This window comes from Notolepis coatsorum, assembly GCF_963971535.1.
Source record: "Notolepis coatsorum genome assembly, chromosome: 7".
In the NCBI taxonomy this organism is placed as follows: domain Eukaryota; kingdom Metazoa; phylum Chordata; class Actinopteri; order Aulopiformes; family Paralepididae; genus Notolepis; species Notolepis coatsorum.
The window spans coordinates 110,255,063-110,270,697 of record NC_140171.1 but is presented as its reverse complement, the minus strand read 5'-3'; the positions used below and the strand labels follow the sequence as shown (position 1 = coordinate 110,270,697).

Here is a 15,635-nt window from a genome sequence, read left to right as displayed (position 1 = left end):
GTGGCGGGGGTCTGGGGGAGCTGTCGCCGGCCCCGGCGAGGCGTGCTGGTCCCCGACGTGGAGGGGATGGGACTTCCACTCACTGCCCTACACGAAAAGTGAAAAAGGCAAATAAAAAGAACGAACCACAAATTCAACGACAGAAGAGAAGAGGATGAGATAGAGAGAGAGAAGAGAGAGAGAGAAGAGAGAGAGAAGAGAGAGAAGGAAAGCAAGATAACAAAATACAACAAGAGCCAGTATGGAAGCAAATGAGTGACAGAAGTATTTGAATTTGATCAGACACCGAATTTATAGCATTGAAAATAATTACTTTGAAAACATGTATCTGAATTGAATTTATAGCATTGAAAATAATTACTTTGAAAACATGTATCTGAATTTTTTCAGACACCAAATTTAAAGCATTGAAAATAATTACTTTGAAAACATGTATCTGATTTTTGAATTTTATCAGACACCGAATTTATAGCATTGAAAATAATTACTTTGAAAACATGTATCTGAATTTTTTCAGACACCGAATTTATAGCATTGAAAATAATTACTTTGAAAACATGTATCTGAATTTTTTCAGACACCGCATTTATAGCATTGAAAATAATTACTTTGAAAAATGTATCTGAATTTTTTCAGACACCGAATTTATAGCATTGAAAATAATTACTTTGAAAATCATGTATCTGAATTTTTTTGCTCTGAATTTACCTATGTGAAATAAAAATTCAATGTAAAAAATTCGAATGTATAATAAAATTCAATGTAAAAAAAATTCGATGCATAATTGCGGTGTATAAAATTCGATCAAAAAACCATCATCCGGGCTACCCAGACAGGATAAGCAATCGCGCCTGGATGCAATCGAATTGACTTCTGGCCTATCACTGCACGGCTTTGTCAGTCATGTGATCACACCAACCCGGGAGAAAGATGGCGGTATATATACATACGTTGGGGGGAGAATATACATACGGTGGGGAGGAGACTGTACATTAGGAGGGGGTGGGTGGGAGAGAAATATACATACGGTGGGGAGAGAATATATACATACGGTGGGGAGGAGACTGTACATTAGGAGGGGGTGGGAGAAAATATATACATACGGTGGGGAGGAGACTGTACATTAGGAGGGGGTGGGTGGGAGAGAAATATACATACGGTGGGGAGAGAATATATACATACGGTGGGGAGGAGACTGTATATTAGGAGGGGGTGGGAGAGAAATATACATATGGTGGGGAGAGAATATATACATACGGTGGGGAGGAGACTGTACATTAGGAGGGGGTGGGAGAAAATATATACATACGGTGGGGAGGAGACTGTACATTAGGAGGGGGTGGGTGGGAGAGAAATATACATACGGTGGGGAGAGAATATATACATACGGTGGGGAGGAGACTGTATATTAGGAGGGGGTGGGAGAGAAATATACATATGGTGGGGAGAGAATATATACATACGGTGGGGAGGAGACTGTACATTAGGAGGGGGTGGGAGAGAATATATACATACGGTAGGGAGGAGACTGTACATTACGAGGGGGTGGGAGAGAAATATACATATGGTGGGGAGAGAATATATACATATGGTGGGGAGAGAATATATACATACGGTGGGGAGGAGACTGTACATTAGGAGGGGGTGGGTGGGTGAGAGAGAAAATACATATGGTGGGGAGAGAATATATACATACGGTGGGGAGAGAATATATACATACGGTGGGGAGGAGACTGTACATTAGGAGGGGGTGGGTGGGTGGGAGAGAAATATACATATGGTGGGGAGAGAATATATACATACGGTGGGGAGGAGACTGTCTATTATATGTATATTTCTCTCCCAACCACCCCCTCCTAATGTACAGTCTCCTCCCCACTGTATGTATATATTCTCTCCCCATCATATGTATATATTCTCTCCCCACCGTTCTCTTGGTGTAAAAAGTTTAAGACCAGGGTGAGGCCAGGCTATGGATGGCTTTGAAGGTGAGGAGTAGTGTTTTGAAGTTAATGCGTTCCTTGATCGGGAGCCAGTGGAGGGAGTGGAGGACAGGAGTGATGTGTTCGCGGGACCGGGTGTTAGTGAGGAGGCGGGCAACTGAGTTTTGGACCATCTGCAGTTTATGGAGGGAGCGGGAGGTGATGCCAGTGAGGAGGGAGTTACAGTAGTCCAGGAGGGAAAAGATGAAGGCGTGTATGAGGGATTCAGCAGCAGGGGGTAGAGGCAGTGACGGATTTTGGCAATGTTGCGGAGGTGAAAATATGAAGTTTTGACAATGGAGCGGACATGGGGTCAAATGAGAGGGTGGGGTCGAGGATGACACAGAGGTTGCGGACTAGGGGGGAGGGGGTGATGGTGGAGTCATTGATGGTGAGTGTGATGTAATACAATAATTTATACTGTAGCATTACAAACCATTTGACAGCCAGGTCCTGCACCTCCGTTCTTGTCCTCTAGGAGCCATCGCAGCATGGCCAAGACCTTCCTCATCCAGCATACTGTCCGGGTGTAACTTATTGCCAGCGGAAGAGTGCAAGAATGCTTCCGCATTCGTCACCGCACGCTAGTACGGTAATGCGCCTTTCCTTTCGCCCCGCTCAGACAAATGCATGTAGTACATTGCAACACAACGCAGCATTTCCGCAGCTGTCTTTAACTAGCAGGACGCTAGTGGGCTAGTCGCTAAAATATATAATTGTACCAACACAGATATTAGGCAGTACACACATTGTCCTGCAATACATGTACAGTGAATGCACAGCTACATTCGCCATATATTTCTATCGCTGCTGCGGTCTATAGTGAAATGCAATATTATTATTATTATTGTAAAGATTATCATTACAATCGCAGCCTGGAGGCAATGTTACAAGTGTACGAGGGTTGTGTGCAAAGAGCACAGCCTCTCAATTTGCACAACGTGCACAAAATAATAATTGTAATGATCTTTACAATAATAATAATATTGCATTTCACTGTAGACCGCAGCAGCGATAGAAATATATGGCGAATGTAGCTGTGCATTCACTGTACATGTATTGCAGGACAATGTGTGTACTGCCTAATATCTGTGTTGGTACAATTATATATAAAACGATATATATATTTGAGCGACTAGCCCACTAGCGAGGCAACCTCCTGCACCATCGCAGCAGCGCCGAGCGTGGTGATACAAGCGGGCTGCTCTGAGGAAAGGAGCCCCTTCACGCTAGTGGGCTAGTCGCTCAAATATATATCGATTTTATATATAATTGTACCAACACAGATATTAAGCAGTACACACATTGTCCTGCAATACATGTACAGTGAATGCACAGCTACATTCGCCATATATTTCTATCGCTGCTGCGGTCTACAGTGAAATGCAATATTATTATTATTGTAAAGATCATTACAATTATTATTTTGTGCACGTTGTGCAAATTGAGAGGCTGTGCTCTTTGCACACAACCCTCGTACACTTGTAACATTGCCTCTCCAGGCTGCGATTGTAATGATAATCTTTACAATAATAATAATAATATTGCATTTCACTGTAGACCGCAGCAGCGATAGAAATATATGGCGAATGTAGCTGTGCATTCACTGTATGTATTGCAGGACAATGTGTGTACTGCCTAATATCTGTGTTGGTACAATTATATATAAAACGATATATATTTTAGCGACTAGCCCACTAGCGTCCTGCTAGTTAAAGACAGCTGAGGTTGAGTAGTTTCTTCTGATATCACTTTCAAACTCCAAGTGATTCGTTGCAATGTACGCGGAAATGCTGCGTTGTGTTGCAATGTACTACATGCATTTGTCTGAGCGGGGCGAAAGGAAAGGCGCATTACCGTACTGGCGTGCAGTGACGAATGCGGAAGCATTCTTGCACTCTTCCGCTGGCAATAAGCTACACGCATACTGTCCTTCTGAAGCTCTGAAGTCATTAGTGGCCATGAACCTAAAGAGAGAGAGCGAGAATACGTTAGTAGATAGTCTAAGGCCAGTGATTCTCAATATTATTTTGCATATCTAGGACCTCTAATTTAGTCCATGTCATGCACAACTACATACAATATACTGTAGCATTACAAACCATTTGACAGCCAGGTCCAGCACCTCTCCGTTCTTGTCTTCTAGGAGCCATCGCAGCATGGCCAAGACCTTCCTCATCCAGCATACTGTCCTTCTGAAGGTCTGAAGTCATTAGTGGCCATGAACCTAGAGAGAGCGAGAATACGTTAGATCTTGACCGTCTTGGGAGAGAGAGAGATAGAGAAGGCATTACAGGATGACTCTTTGAAAATGATGTCCCAGATTAAAAAGTATATATTATATATACACAGTCACACACACAATAAAAAAAAATTATACATCACTTACGACCACTTGAAGTAGTTGTTCTTGAGCCGTCTTCTGCGTTCATCTCATTGATGAGATCCAGCACTGTAACAGTATATTTGCAACAATGAAATTATATATTTTATTACAACTCTATCAGCTGAGTAACAATATTCATCAAAGTGTTGCGTGTTACAGCGTAGGTTAGTTTATTAGTGCATGACAGTAGGGTTTTACATACTGTAAAAAAACAAACACTTAACAAGTTAATATCTGAGATTTTGAAACACAGTAACATCACTACAATAAACTCAAACCGGTCTACATATAAATCAGAAAATCTGACAGGTTTGTCCAGATTATCTTAATTTGGAGGCCTAACCAAAAGTAAGCATATCTGACTAGGGGCAGGTTGGTGTAGACCGACTAGGGGCATGGTGGTGTAGACTGACTAGGGGCATGGTGGTGTAGACTGACTAGGGGCATGGTGGTGGTGTAGACTGACTAGGGGCATGGTGGTCGTGTAGACTGACTAGGGGCATGGTGGTGTAGACTGACTAGGGGCATGGTGGTGTAGACTGACTAGGTGCAGGTTGCTAGTGTAGACTGACTAGGGGCATGGTGGTGGTGTAGACTGACTAGGGGCATGGTGGTGTAGACTGACTAGGGGCATGGTGGTGGTGTAGACTGACTAGGGGCATGGTGGTGTAGACTGACTAGGGGCATGGTGGTGTAGACTGACTAGGGGCATGGTGGTGTAGACTGACTAGGCGCAGGTTGCTAGTGTAGACTGACTAGGGGCATGGTGGTGGTGTAGACTGACTAGGGGCATGGTGGTGTAGACTGACTAGGGGCATGGTGGTGGTGTAGACTGACTAGGGGCATGGTGGTGTAGACTGACTAGGGGCATGGTGGTGAATAACAAAACAACGATTGTGTGCAGACAATTGAAAATGTTGGGTTCCTTTCCACTTTCTTGAATATAGAAAAAATTAAAATACTTGTTCTAGAACTGTATTTTTTGCACATGTTTTTAAGTTACTGGGAATACCCTTTCCTTGTTTTTGCTCATTTTAACAGACAAAACACAACACATTCTAGTAATTCTGGTTTACACCTAACCCTTATTATTGATGTTATGATTTCCAAAAATAAAATCTCACCAATCTTTAGTCAAATAGGAGATTTAAGTGTTTATCTGGAATTGTGAGGATAGGTATTCGCGGTAACCTGGGATCAATATGTGAAACGTAATTATCTCCTCAAATAATTGGCCACAAAAGACGAAACTCATTTTGGTTGTTCATTGGGGTGCCAAGATCATGCCCAAAACATATCATGCATCTGCCATGAAAATTAAGCCTTTTATGTTTGTTATCAATTGAAGGTCATGAACTATGTTGACTCATATCCCATACCCGGATTTTCCCTTCAGATTCAGCTAAATTTGAATTCTCTTGAGATAACTCGGGGAGAACTATGGTATTATGTTACATGATGATGATATCCCTACAAAACAACCAAAACATTTTAATTCTCTCTTAAATTGGAGGAGATAGTGAATTGGTATTCCCGGTAACTTAGGTCAACTTTAGAGGTCCGCCATCCCTCATTACATGATGTATTTTTTTTAAGGTGAATTATTTGGCATCTATAACAATCATTCTTGACATGAGAAAAGATTTTAATGTTGTTCGTATAACGTCCTGGGTTATATGGCTTAGAAATGGGGCAGGTTACCAGGAATACATGCGTTACCCATATAGAGAGAGAGAGAGAGAGAGAGAGAGAGAGAGAGAGAGAGGGGGAGAGAGGGCATTACAGGATGACTCTTTGAAATGATGTCCCAGATTAAAAAGTATATATTATATATACATACACAGTCACACACACAATAAAAAAATTTATACATCACTTACGACCACTTGAAGTAGTTGTTCTTGAGCCGTCTTCTGCGTTCATCTCATTGATGAGATCCAGCACTGTAACAGTATTTGCAACAATGAAATTATATATTTTATTACAACTCTATCAGCTGAGTAACAATATTCATCAAAGTGTTGCGTGTTACAGCGTAGGTTAGTTTATTAGTGCATGACAGTAGGGTTAGTAAGCTCCCCAAGCTAACACAAGCTAATACAACACGGACCACAGCTCCCCAAGCTAACAAAAGTTAGCTCTCATAGTCATAACGCTATCAGCTCCGGGTACAGTATAGCAACGTTAGGTAGTCATACCGTTAGCCAGTTAGCAGCTCCGGTAGTTTACCCCGCTGCAGTTTCATAATATCGAGCTAATAACGTTACAGTAGTCACTGAAAACACAGACTAAACAGCACTCATTTATATCAGCGGCACGCATTACTTATAAATAATAAAATATATGTGTTGCACACAATTACCTGAGGAGAAGATGCAACAGTTGCAATGCTCACGACGTGGTCCAGATCTCTTGCGCGCTTCAATTCAAATTTCAAACCGGGATCCCCCACAATGCAACGCATCAGTGTTGCCAGATTTGAGAGTCCGCCTTCATCTGACAGACCTTTGATAATAATGGGCGGTTCGGATATTGTTAATCCGATCTGGCAACCATGCTCGGATCCTTGTTTCTCCGCACAGACTGACCACGGTTTTGATTGATTGATTGAAAACTTTATTAACAGATTGCAGAATGGGTACAATACAGTACAGCTCAATACACACAATTGTTAAGGGGATGCAGACCAGAGAAATACTTTCGTCTTGCATCAGGGTCCCCCATTTTCAATTCATCAGGATATACGGCTATACATTTATGAAAACGTATACATTATAGGTGGGGGGGTGGGTGGAGTGGGGGGGGGGGTTGGGTAGGTTGGGTAGGGGTGGACACTGTACAACTGCACAAGCAACTGTACATATTGACAAAACCATGTTTGGTAATTGACTGTACATTGGGTTGGGTTAGGACATTTACAGGGGCCAGTTTCGAATTGCAGTCTCCCGTAGGTGTTCTTTGAGAGTGGTTTTGAAAGTGGGTAGTGATTCACATTCCTTTACAGCTTTGGGTAGGGCGTTCCACATTGATGTGGCATAATTGCTAAACGTGTTCCTGTTTGAGCCGAATCTGGGTTTAACATGATTTGTGGAGCTCCCTCTATGGTGTTGTGGTCGTGGTATTCACTGACCTTTGGGAAGTATTTTGATATGTACACATATATGGGTACCTTGATCGTGTATAGTGTATCTTGTAGACAGGCCCATTGCAAGTTGCTGCACTCTGTCGTCTAAGCCGTTGTCACATGGGCAGGGGCGAGGTGGGTTCTAGGAGTAAGGTCAAGCATGTAGTCTGACCAGTTTGTTTTGAGATGAAGTGTAGCAGGGTCAAGTCAAGTCAAGTCAAGTCAAGTCAAGAGTTTTAATTGTCACGGCATACAAGTATACAATGAAATGCGGGTGGTCTTGCCCGCAACGATGTGCAATACGTGGTACAACATATAATAGAATCCAATAAAAAAACAACATTGTGCAATAAACAGGTAACAGGTAACATATTTGTGACATCTCGGTATCTGTACATATTATTTACAGGGCATATAGGACACGGTCAAAGAACACCAGATCCAGGCGTACAACTAGAACCACCAGAACAGTGAATACGAGCAAAGTAACACGACTAACTGGTAACGACAGATACAGATTACAAAACATACAATTAAAAACTAAAAATCTCTAGAAAATCTAGTCAATTTACAAACCAATGAGCTTCTATACAGTAGAAAGGATATGCAGCCAGTATGAGCTTCTAGACAGACAGTAGAAGAGATATGCAGCCAGTATGAGCTTCTAGATAAGACAGTAGAAGAGATATGCAGCCAGTATGAGCTTCTAGATACAGTAGAACAGATATGCAGCCAGTATGATCTTCTATATAGAGACAGTAGAACAGATATGCAGCCAGTATGATCTTCTAGAGACAGTAGAACAGATATGCAGCCAGTATGAGCTTCTAGATACAGTAGAACAGATATGCAGCCAGTATGAGCTTCTAGATAAGACAGTAGAAGAGATATGCAGCCAGATGAGCTTCTAGATAAGACAGTAGAAGAGATATGCAGCCAGTATGAGCTTCTAGATAAGACAGTAGAAGAGATATGCAGCCAGATGAGCTTCTAGATAAGACAGTAGAAGAGATATGCAGCCAGTATGATCTTCTAGAGACAGTAGAACAGATATGCAGCCAGTATGAGCTTCTAGATACAGTAGAACAGATATGCAGCCAGTATGAACTTCTAGATAAGACAGTAGAAGAGATATGCAGCCAGTATGAGCTTCTAGATAAGACAGTAGAAGAGATATGCAGCCAGTATGAGCTTCTAGATAAGACAGTAGAACAGATATGCAGACAGTATGATCTTCTAGAGACAGTAGAACAGATATGCAGCCAGTATGAGCTTCTAGATACAGTAGAACAGATATGCAGCCAGTATGATCTTCTAGAGACAGTAGAACAGATATGCAGCCAGTATGAGCTTCTAGATACAGTAGAACAGATATGCAGCCAGTATGAGCTTCTAGATAAGACAGTAGAAGAGATATGCAGCCAGATGAGCTTCTAGATAAGACAGTAGAAGAGATATGCAGCCAGTATGAGCTTCTAGATAAGACAGTAGAAGAGATATGCAGCCAGATGAGCTTCTAGATAAGACAGTAGAAGAGATATGCAGCCAGTATGAGCTTCTAGATAAGAAAGAGATATGCAGCCAGTATGAGCTTCTAGATAAGACAGTAGAAGAGATATGCAGCCAGTATGAGCTTCTAGATAGACAGTAGAACAGATATGCAGCCAGTATGAGCTTGTTGCATACTCATGTTAAACAGTTGGCATTAGTGCAGAATTGAACTAAAACTGTCTCATAGGAACGGATTCTGGAATGGCATTTTGAATAAATGACTAAATGACATAAATGAAAGCTCTCATCGACTCCGACAGATTGCTAGTCATTCATAATGGCATCGAAAGAATGTCCAAATGACCTGTGTTGTGTTAGCTTGTGTTAGCTTGGGGAGCTGCAGTCTGTGTTGTGTTAGCTTGTGTTAGCTTGGGGAGCTGCAGTCTGTGTTGTGTTAGCTTGTGTTAGCTTGGGGAGCTGCAGTCTGTGTTGTGTTAGCTTGTGTTAGCTTGGGGAGCTGCAGTCCATGTTGTGTTAGCTTGTGTTAGCTTGGGGAGCTGCAGTCTGTGTTGTGTTAGCTTGTGTTAGCTTGGGGAGCTGCAGTCTGTGTTGTGTTAGCTTCTGTTAGCTTGGGGAGCTGCGGTCCATGTTGTGTTAGCTTGTGTTAGCTTGGGGAGCTGCAGTCTGTGTTGTGTTAGCTTGTGTTAGCTTGGGGAGCTGCAGTCTGTGTTGTGTTAGCTTGTGTTAGCTTGGGGAGCTGCAGTCTGTGTTGTGTTAGCTTGTGTTAGCTTGGGGAGCTGCAGTCCATGTTGTGTTAGCTTGTGTTAGCTTGGGGAGCTGCAGTCTGTGTTGTGTTAGCTTGTGTTAGCTTGGGGAGCTGCAGTCTGTGTTGTGTTAGCTTGTGTTAGCTTGGGGAGCTGCAGTCTGTGTTGTGTTAGTATTCATTCCATTCTAAACATAACGTTAGTTTACAAAACATGACCTGTCTATATAACGTTGAGGAACAAATTATAAGTGTGTGGGTGTGTGTTTTGGTGAACATTGGACTGCAAACAGAAAATGCATCACAGTTAGACAGTAGCTACTGTTAGCTGTCCTTCCGGATTAGCTTTGAGCTAACTATCTTTCCCGACCCATGTATTCATTCCATTCTAAACATAACGTTAGTTTACAAAACATGACCTGTCTATATAACGTTGAGGAACAAATTATAAGTGTGTGGGTGTGTGTTTTGGTGAACATTGGACTGCAAACAGAAAATGCATCACAGTTAGACAGCAGCTACTGTTAGCTGTCCTTCCGGATTAGCTTTGAGCTAACTATCTTTCCCGACCCGTATTCATTCCATTCTAAACATAACGTTAGTTTACAAAACATGACCTGTCTATATAACGTTGAGGAACAAATTATATAGACGGGTAATGTTTTGAACAACTAACGTTACGTTTAGAATGGAATGCATCGGCAAAGATCCGTTAGCTCAAAGCTATTCCGGCCAGTTTATCAACTTCCTGTCATTTAGAAATATGATTTTATAGTGAAAATCATTACCAAAACGTCCGGAAAAACGGGAGCATTATAGACGGTCATACAAATGTACAAATGCTATAAGGTGGCAAGAAATGCACTATAAACAATACTTTATGCATCGGCAAAGATCCTTAGCTCAAAGCTATTAAGGCAATGCTGGCTAACAAGAGGCTAGCGCAAGAAACGACGCCGCAAACCATTGCCGAGCCAGAGCCGGTTTATCTTTGGCGAGCCCGAGTCGGCTCTGCCCCGGCAACCATTGCCGTGCCAGAGCCGGTTTATCTTTGGCGAGCCCGAGTCGGCTCTGGCACGGCAAGCCGAGCCGGGCCAGAGCCGGTTTATCTTTGGCGAGCCCGAGTCGGCTCTGGCACGGCAAGCCGAGCCGGGCCAGAGCCGGTTTATCTTTGGCGAGCCCGAGTCGGCTCAGCCCCGGCAACCATTGCCGGGCCAGAGCCGGTTTATCTTTGGCGAGCCCGAGTCGGCTCCGCCCCGGCAACCATTGCCGGGCCAGAGCCGGTTTATCTTTGGCGAGCGCGAGTCGGCTCCGCCCCGGCAACCATTGCTGGGCCAGAGCCGGTTTATCTTTGGCGAGCGCGAGTCGGCTCCGCCCCGGCAACCATTGCCGGGCCAGAGCCGGTTTATCTTTGGCGAGCGCGAGTCGGCTCTGCCCCGGCAACCATTACCGCGCCAGATCCGGCTCATCGTTGGCGTGCCGTGCCGGACATATGCCGAGTGTGCCGACCGGTAGCCGGAATTGGGCCGAGTATGCTGGCCACCTGGGTATGCTCACATGAAGGCACATGAAGACTCATCGCTTTGTAGACTCAACAAAACAAAGCGTTGGATGTTTCTCATAATATTATGTTGACTGAGTAACGCCGCGGCGCGCAGAGAGTTAACTCAGGGTCTGTCTTGCGATTCAATTTCCACACAACTAGAATTCGGAGAGACTAAGCTTTTCGTCCAGAATCGAGCCAATAATGAACTTTCAAATCAAAGCTTTATTTGTTCTCGAAAAGACAATAGAGATCACCCTCATTTTCAATGTCGTCAAGACATTACAGACACTTTTCACACATGGACCGCAGTCCAGAGTGCCCGACAGCAATTAGTATAAAATGAACATCAGCATGAGATCAGCACACAATTGACAGAATAAAAAACAATGCATCAATTGCAGACATAAGACATAATAGGTATAAAAGTCAATAAAAGTAGTGCAACGTAAACGTGCAGACATAAGAATAGGCATAAAATAAGTACAATAGTACAATGTTGCTCGAAGGTATGTGAACTGCCATTCCCCCAAACACCGCACACATCAATCCCCACCACATCCCCATCCAAGACACACCCCCCCCGATAAAGCACAAACAGCTTTGGAACAGGAAATCCTGGAGTTGTTATGATTGGCGATATAACAAAACATAATACCGTTTATAGCTTTTTGACCTGTATAATTCAAATGTGATTTTACACATTGCTGTTGTTTTCCCCTGCAGGGAATATTGGAGCGGAATTGTCGTACAACAACGTTGGCATGTTCGTGTCGTCTGATGCCGGGAACAACTGGAGACAGGTGAGTTTACACTGAGGCCTGGCAGGATGCGTCACGTTGACAGGCATTGACTGGACCTCTAACAGCAAAATGAGACATGTCGGCATACGGCATACTATACAATCCAGTAAAGAGTAATTGTTCAATTGTTGTGACATTTAGATGATGGAAATGTCACTTATGTGCTGTAAGTGGTTTTCTTGTGATCTACATATTAACATAATAAGTCTACATTCCAACAGCCATCACTAATATAGTGAGTTTTGGTCTCCCAAAACAGAACATTGTGTGTTTTTCCGTTTACAAAATAAATGTTCTGGTATTCCAGATACCATGTGCAAAAATAAGAAATACAAACTAGTTTTAAGCAAATAAATATGTGATTGAAACTAGTACAATTATTTGCCAGTGTAATAAGCAAATTTGGCTTGGCAGGATTTCTTGAAATAAGTTAAAACAATATATATATGGTTCTCTCTCCTGATTGGATAAAGTGGCCAGGATATCAGAACATGTATTTTGTGTTTACTGCATTGGGACTGGGAGACCCATGTTACTCACCAAACACTCTATATCAGTGATGCCTGTCGGAATGTAGACAAACAATACAAAAAAAACATTTCTAACTTTTGTGTCACCGTTTTACACTACAAAAGAAAAGCTTTTCCAAATAGGATTATGAATATTGTAAATTGTATTATTACCACCCCTTAGGTCCTCAAGCATTACACCAGTTCCTGACAGGGAGCGACGCGAGTGAGCGTGATTGCGAAAATGATAAAAATGTATTAGTTTCAATCAGACTATCCTGACCTACCGCGAGCGACAGCGAACTGAGCGGCGATGTCGCTCCCCCCTCAAATATTCGCTCGCTGTCTCTCTAGTTGAGCGATTACGCGGCCGAGTCCCGCCCCTAAACAATTTTTATTGGTCGAGAATCGCAGGCTGCTTTGCTCTGTGCTTCCAGGTAAATACACACACACAGACACACTCGGACAAGCGCCACGTCATATCAGGACAGTGTCGCGCGCAATTTCGTCTCCAGTTCGCTCGCTCGCTGCCTGTCAGGAACCGGTGTTACTGTGTGAAATCCCTGCTTTAATGAATGAATGAATGGTTTATTTCGAACAACAATAATAATAAACAAAACAGAATAGGAAGAAGCAAGTAGCTTATCAGGTCCTACCGTATCCACAATGTAACTTTTAACCGACGCTCTCGTCTCCTATCAGATCTTTGATGAGGAGCACAACGTGTGGTTTCTGGATAATGGGGGGGCCCTCGTCGCCGTGAAACAACCGTCCGTACCGACTAGACACCTGTGGTAGGTTCCTCTTTGAACACTGTGATACTCTCTCTTCTTCTTCTCCTTATTCACACCATCTTCTAACTGCCTTTCCTATTCAACACCGTATTGTCAAGGTAGACCTTTTTTCTCCTGTCACTTCAGCTGGGGTGATTTGTCGTAATGAGCATGAGGATGATGTGTGATATAATACCCATTTAATGATGCATTTTCCCACCCTGTGTGTCTTGCAGTAGAGCAAAGAAAAAACGGCTGGGAAATCTAATTTAGAGCTTTTTCCCCCCCTCTCCCCCCACTTATGGTATACAGCCAACGGTTGTCCCAGCTCCCCTTTTAGTGTTTTCATTAACACATTGCCTTCCTTCCCGCAAATTGGGGGGGGGGGGGGGCGTTGTACTTCGGCGCGGGCTAATCCATGTGAGACCGGATCTGCTCTCCCAATCGTTTTTGCAACAATTTTGAAATTAGTTTTAGAGCCAGTCAAGTGTGGCCCACTGGCTTTCGCCTCCTAACCAATTTAAGTGCCATAGTGAGGGGAACTTGAAAATGATAGATAGATAGATGGAGGGAAGCCTGCGTGTATCTGCACAGCTGTAATCTCTCTCTCTCTCTCTCTCTCTCTCTCTCTCTCTCTCTCTCTCTCTCTCTCTCTCTCTCTCTCTCTCTCTCTCTCTCTCTCTCTCTCTCTCTCTCTCTCTCTCTGTCTCTGTCTCTGTCTCTCTCTCTGTCTCTGTCTCTCTCTCTCTCTCTCTCTCTCTCTCTCTCTCTCTCTCTCTCTCTCTCTCTCTCTCACTCTCTCTCTCTCTCTCTCTCTCTCTCTCTCTCTCTCTCTCTTTTAGTGAGTGTGACGTTAAGCATTTCCCCCCTGGGACTGAATCCTCCTAATAGCACGTCGGTGCTCCTTCCTGTCATCAGTGTTTTTAGCCAGATGAAGGCAGTGTGTGGGGGGGGGGGGGGGGCTAGAAGGTAACAAGGGCCAGCACTGTCGTCCAGCACTGCCGGTCTTTCAACCATTACGTTATCACCTCTACACCGATGTTGATACAGTAACCTGTCCAAGAGCCAATAGTCCGCTACCCAAACCCCCCACATGGCCTCCTTTTCCTACCGCAGTTCTGTAGTGGGACATGAGACAGTCCTATTCTGGTTCTGTCTCCCGCCCCCCTGTCCCCCGTCGCTGTACACTTTACCCGTGACGCCATTCCTTCCTCTGCTTGAGACCAGACACCATCTCTTTTCATCCTCTCTGAATGCTGCTTCATTCATTGCGGCTTTGTTCGTCAGAGAGACGATCCCCCTTTTATATCATGCGCGTCCTTTTGTAGTCACCCCGACGCCGCGGTAGTTAATTACACCGGTGGGTAACCTGAGGCCCGGGGGCTCGTCCGTACAGAGAACACAGTCATTGGGACCCCCCCTCCCCCGCACACGTTTTTATCCTCTCTGTGGCCCGCGTGTAACTGAGAGCACCCGTCTACCCGCTGGTGGGGGCTGGGGGCTAACGATGTGAACGCACTCTGACACACAGGGTCAGTTTTGACGAGGGGAGACAGTGGAGCAGACAGAGCTTCTCCCTGGTCCCTCTGTTCGTGGACGGGGTCCTGGTGGAGGCCGGCGCGGAGAACCAGATCATGACGTAAGTCCAAATACCGAGGCCAAGATGACATTTTTTTCTTTTGCTTTTTGTTCAGTTGATTAATTTATGTGAGCGTATGTGGTGTCGAATCTGAAGTCCGAGTCGAGTCCCGAGTCCCCAGTGTGCCACTCCAAGTCCGAGTCCGAGTCACCAACGAAGAGCCCGAGTCAAGTCCCCATTACCCTAGTCCGAGTCCAAGTCATCCAGGTTGAGTCCACTCCACTTCAAAGAGCTGACATACAAATAAAAAAGGTCTACATTAAACATAAATTACACAGCGGTCACCATTTCAAAGGGAGTTTATTTACTTTGTGACACAATAGCCAAACAAATGCACTAGCCATCAATATCGTATGCCAAATGATTAGGGCCTATTACAAAAGAAACTAAAACGGTATTTATCAATTAACAAATCCGAGCACCTTCCGAGTCCGAATGCAGTCAATGCTCGAGTCCATGTCCAAGTCAGAGTAATCAGTGCTCAAGTCCAAGTCGAGTCACGAGTCGTGAAAATCAGTACTACAACACTGGTTGAAGCAACATAGAGCATACAGCCAAAGGGATACAGTATTGGGGCAACAGTGGCTCAGAAGGTAGAGCAGTCATCTGGTAAACAGAAGGT

The 15,635-nt window shown here is 43.9% G+C and overlaps 1 protein-coding gene across 1 annotated transcript in view; it reads left to right on the top strand.

The window, feature by feature from the left end:
* Window positions 1-15,635, top strand: part of sorcs3a (sortilin related VPS10 domain containing receptor 3a) — a gene marked incomplete at both ends in the record, with an annotated part of 398,627 nt that overhangs the window by 216,204 nt on the left and 166,788 nt on the right. The window contains 3 exons of the mRNA XM_084317820.1: window positions 12,016-12,092; window positions 13,304-13,395; window positions 14,906-15,013. Coding sequence (XP_084173946.1) covers window positions 12,016-12,092; window positions 13,304-13,395; window positions 14,906-15,013 — 277 coding nt within the window. The remainder of the gene's footprint in view (window positions 1-12,015; window positions 12,093-13,303; window positions 13,396-14,905; window positions 15,014-15,635) is intronic.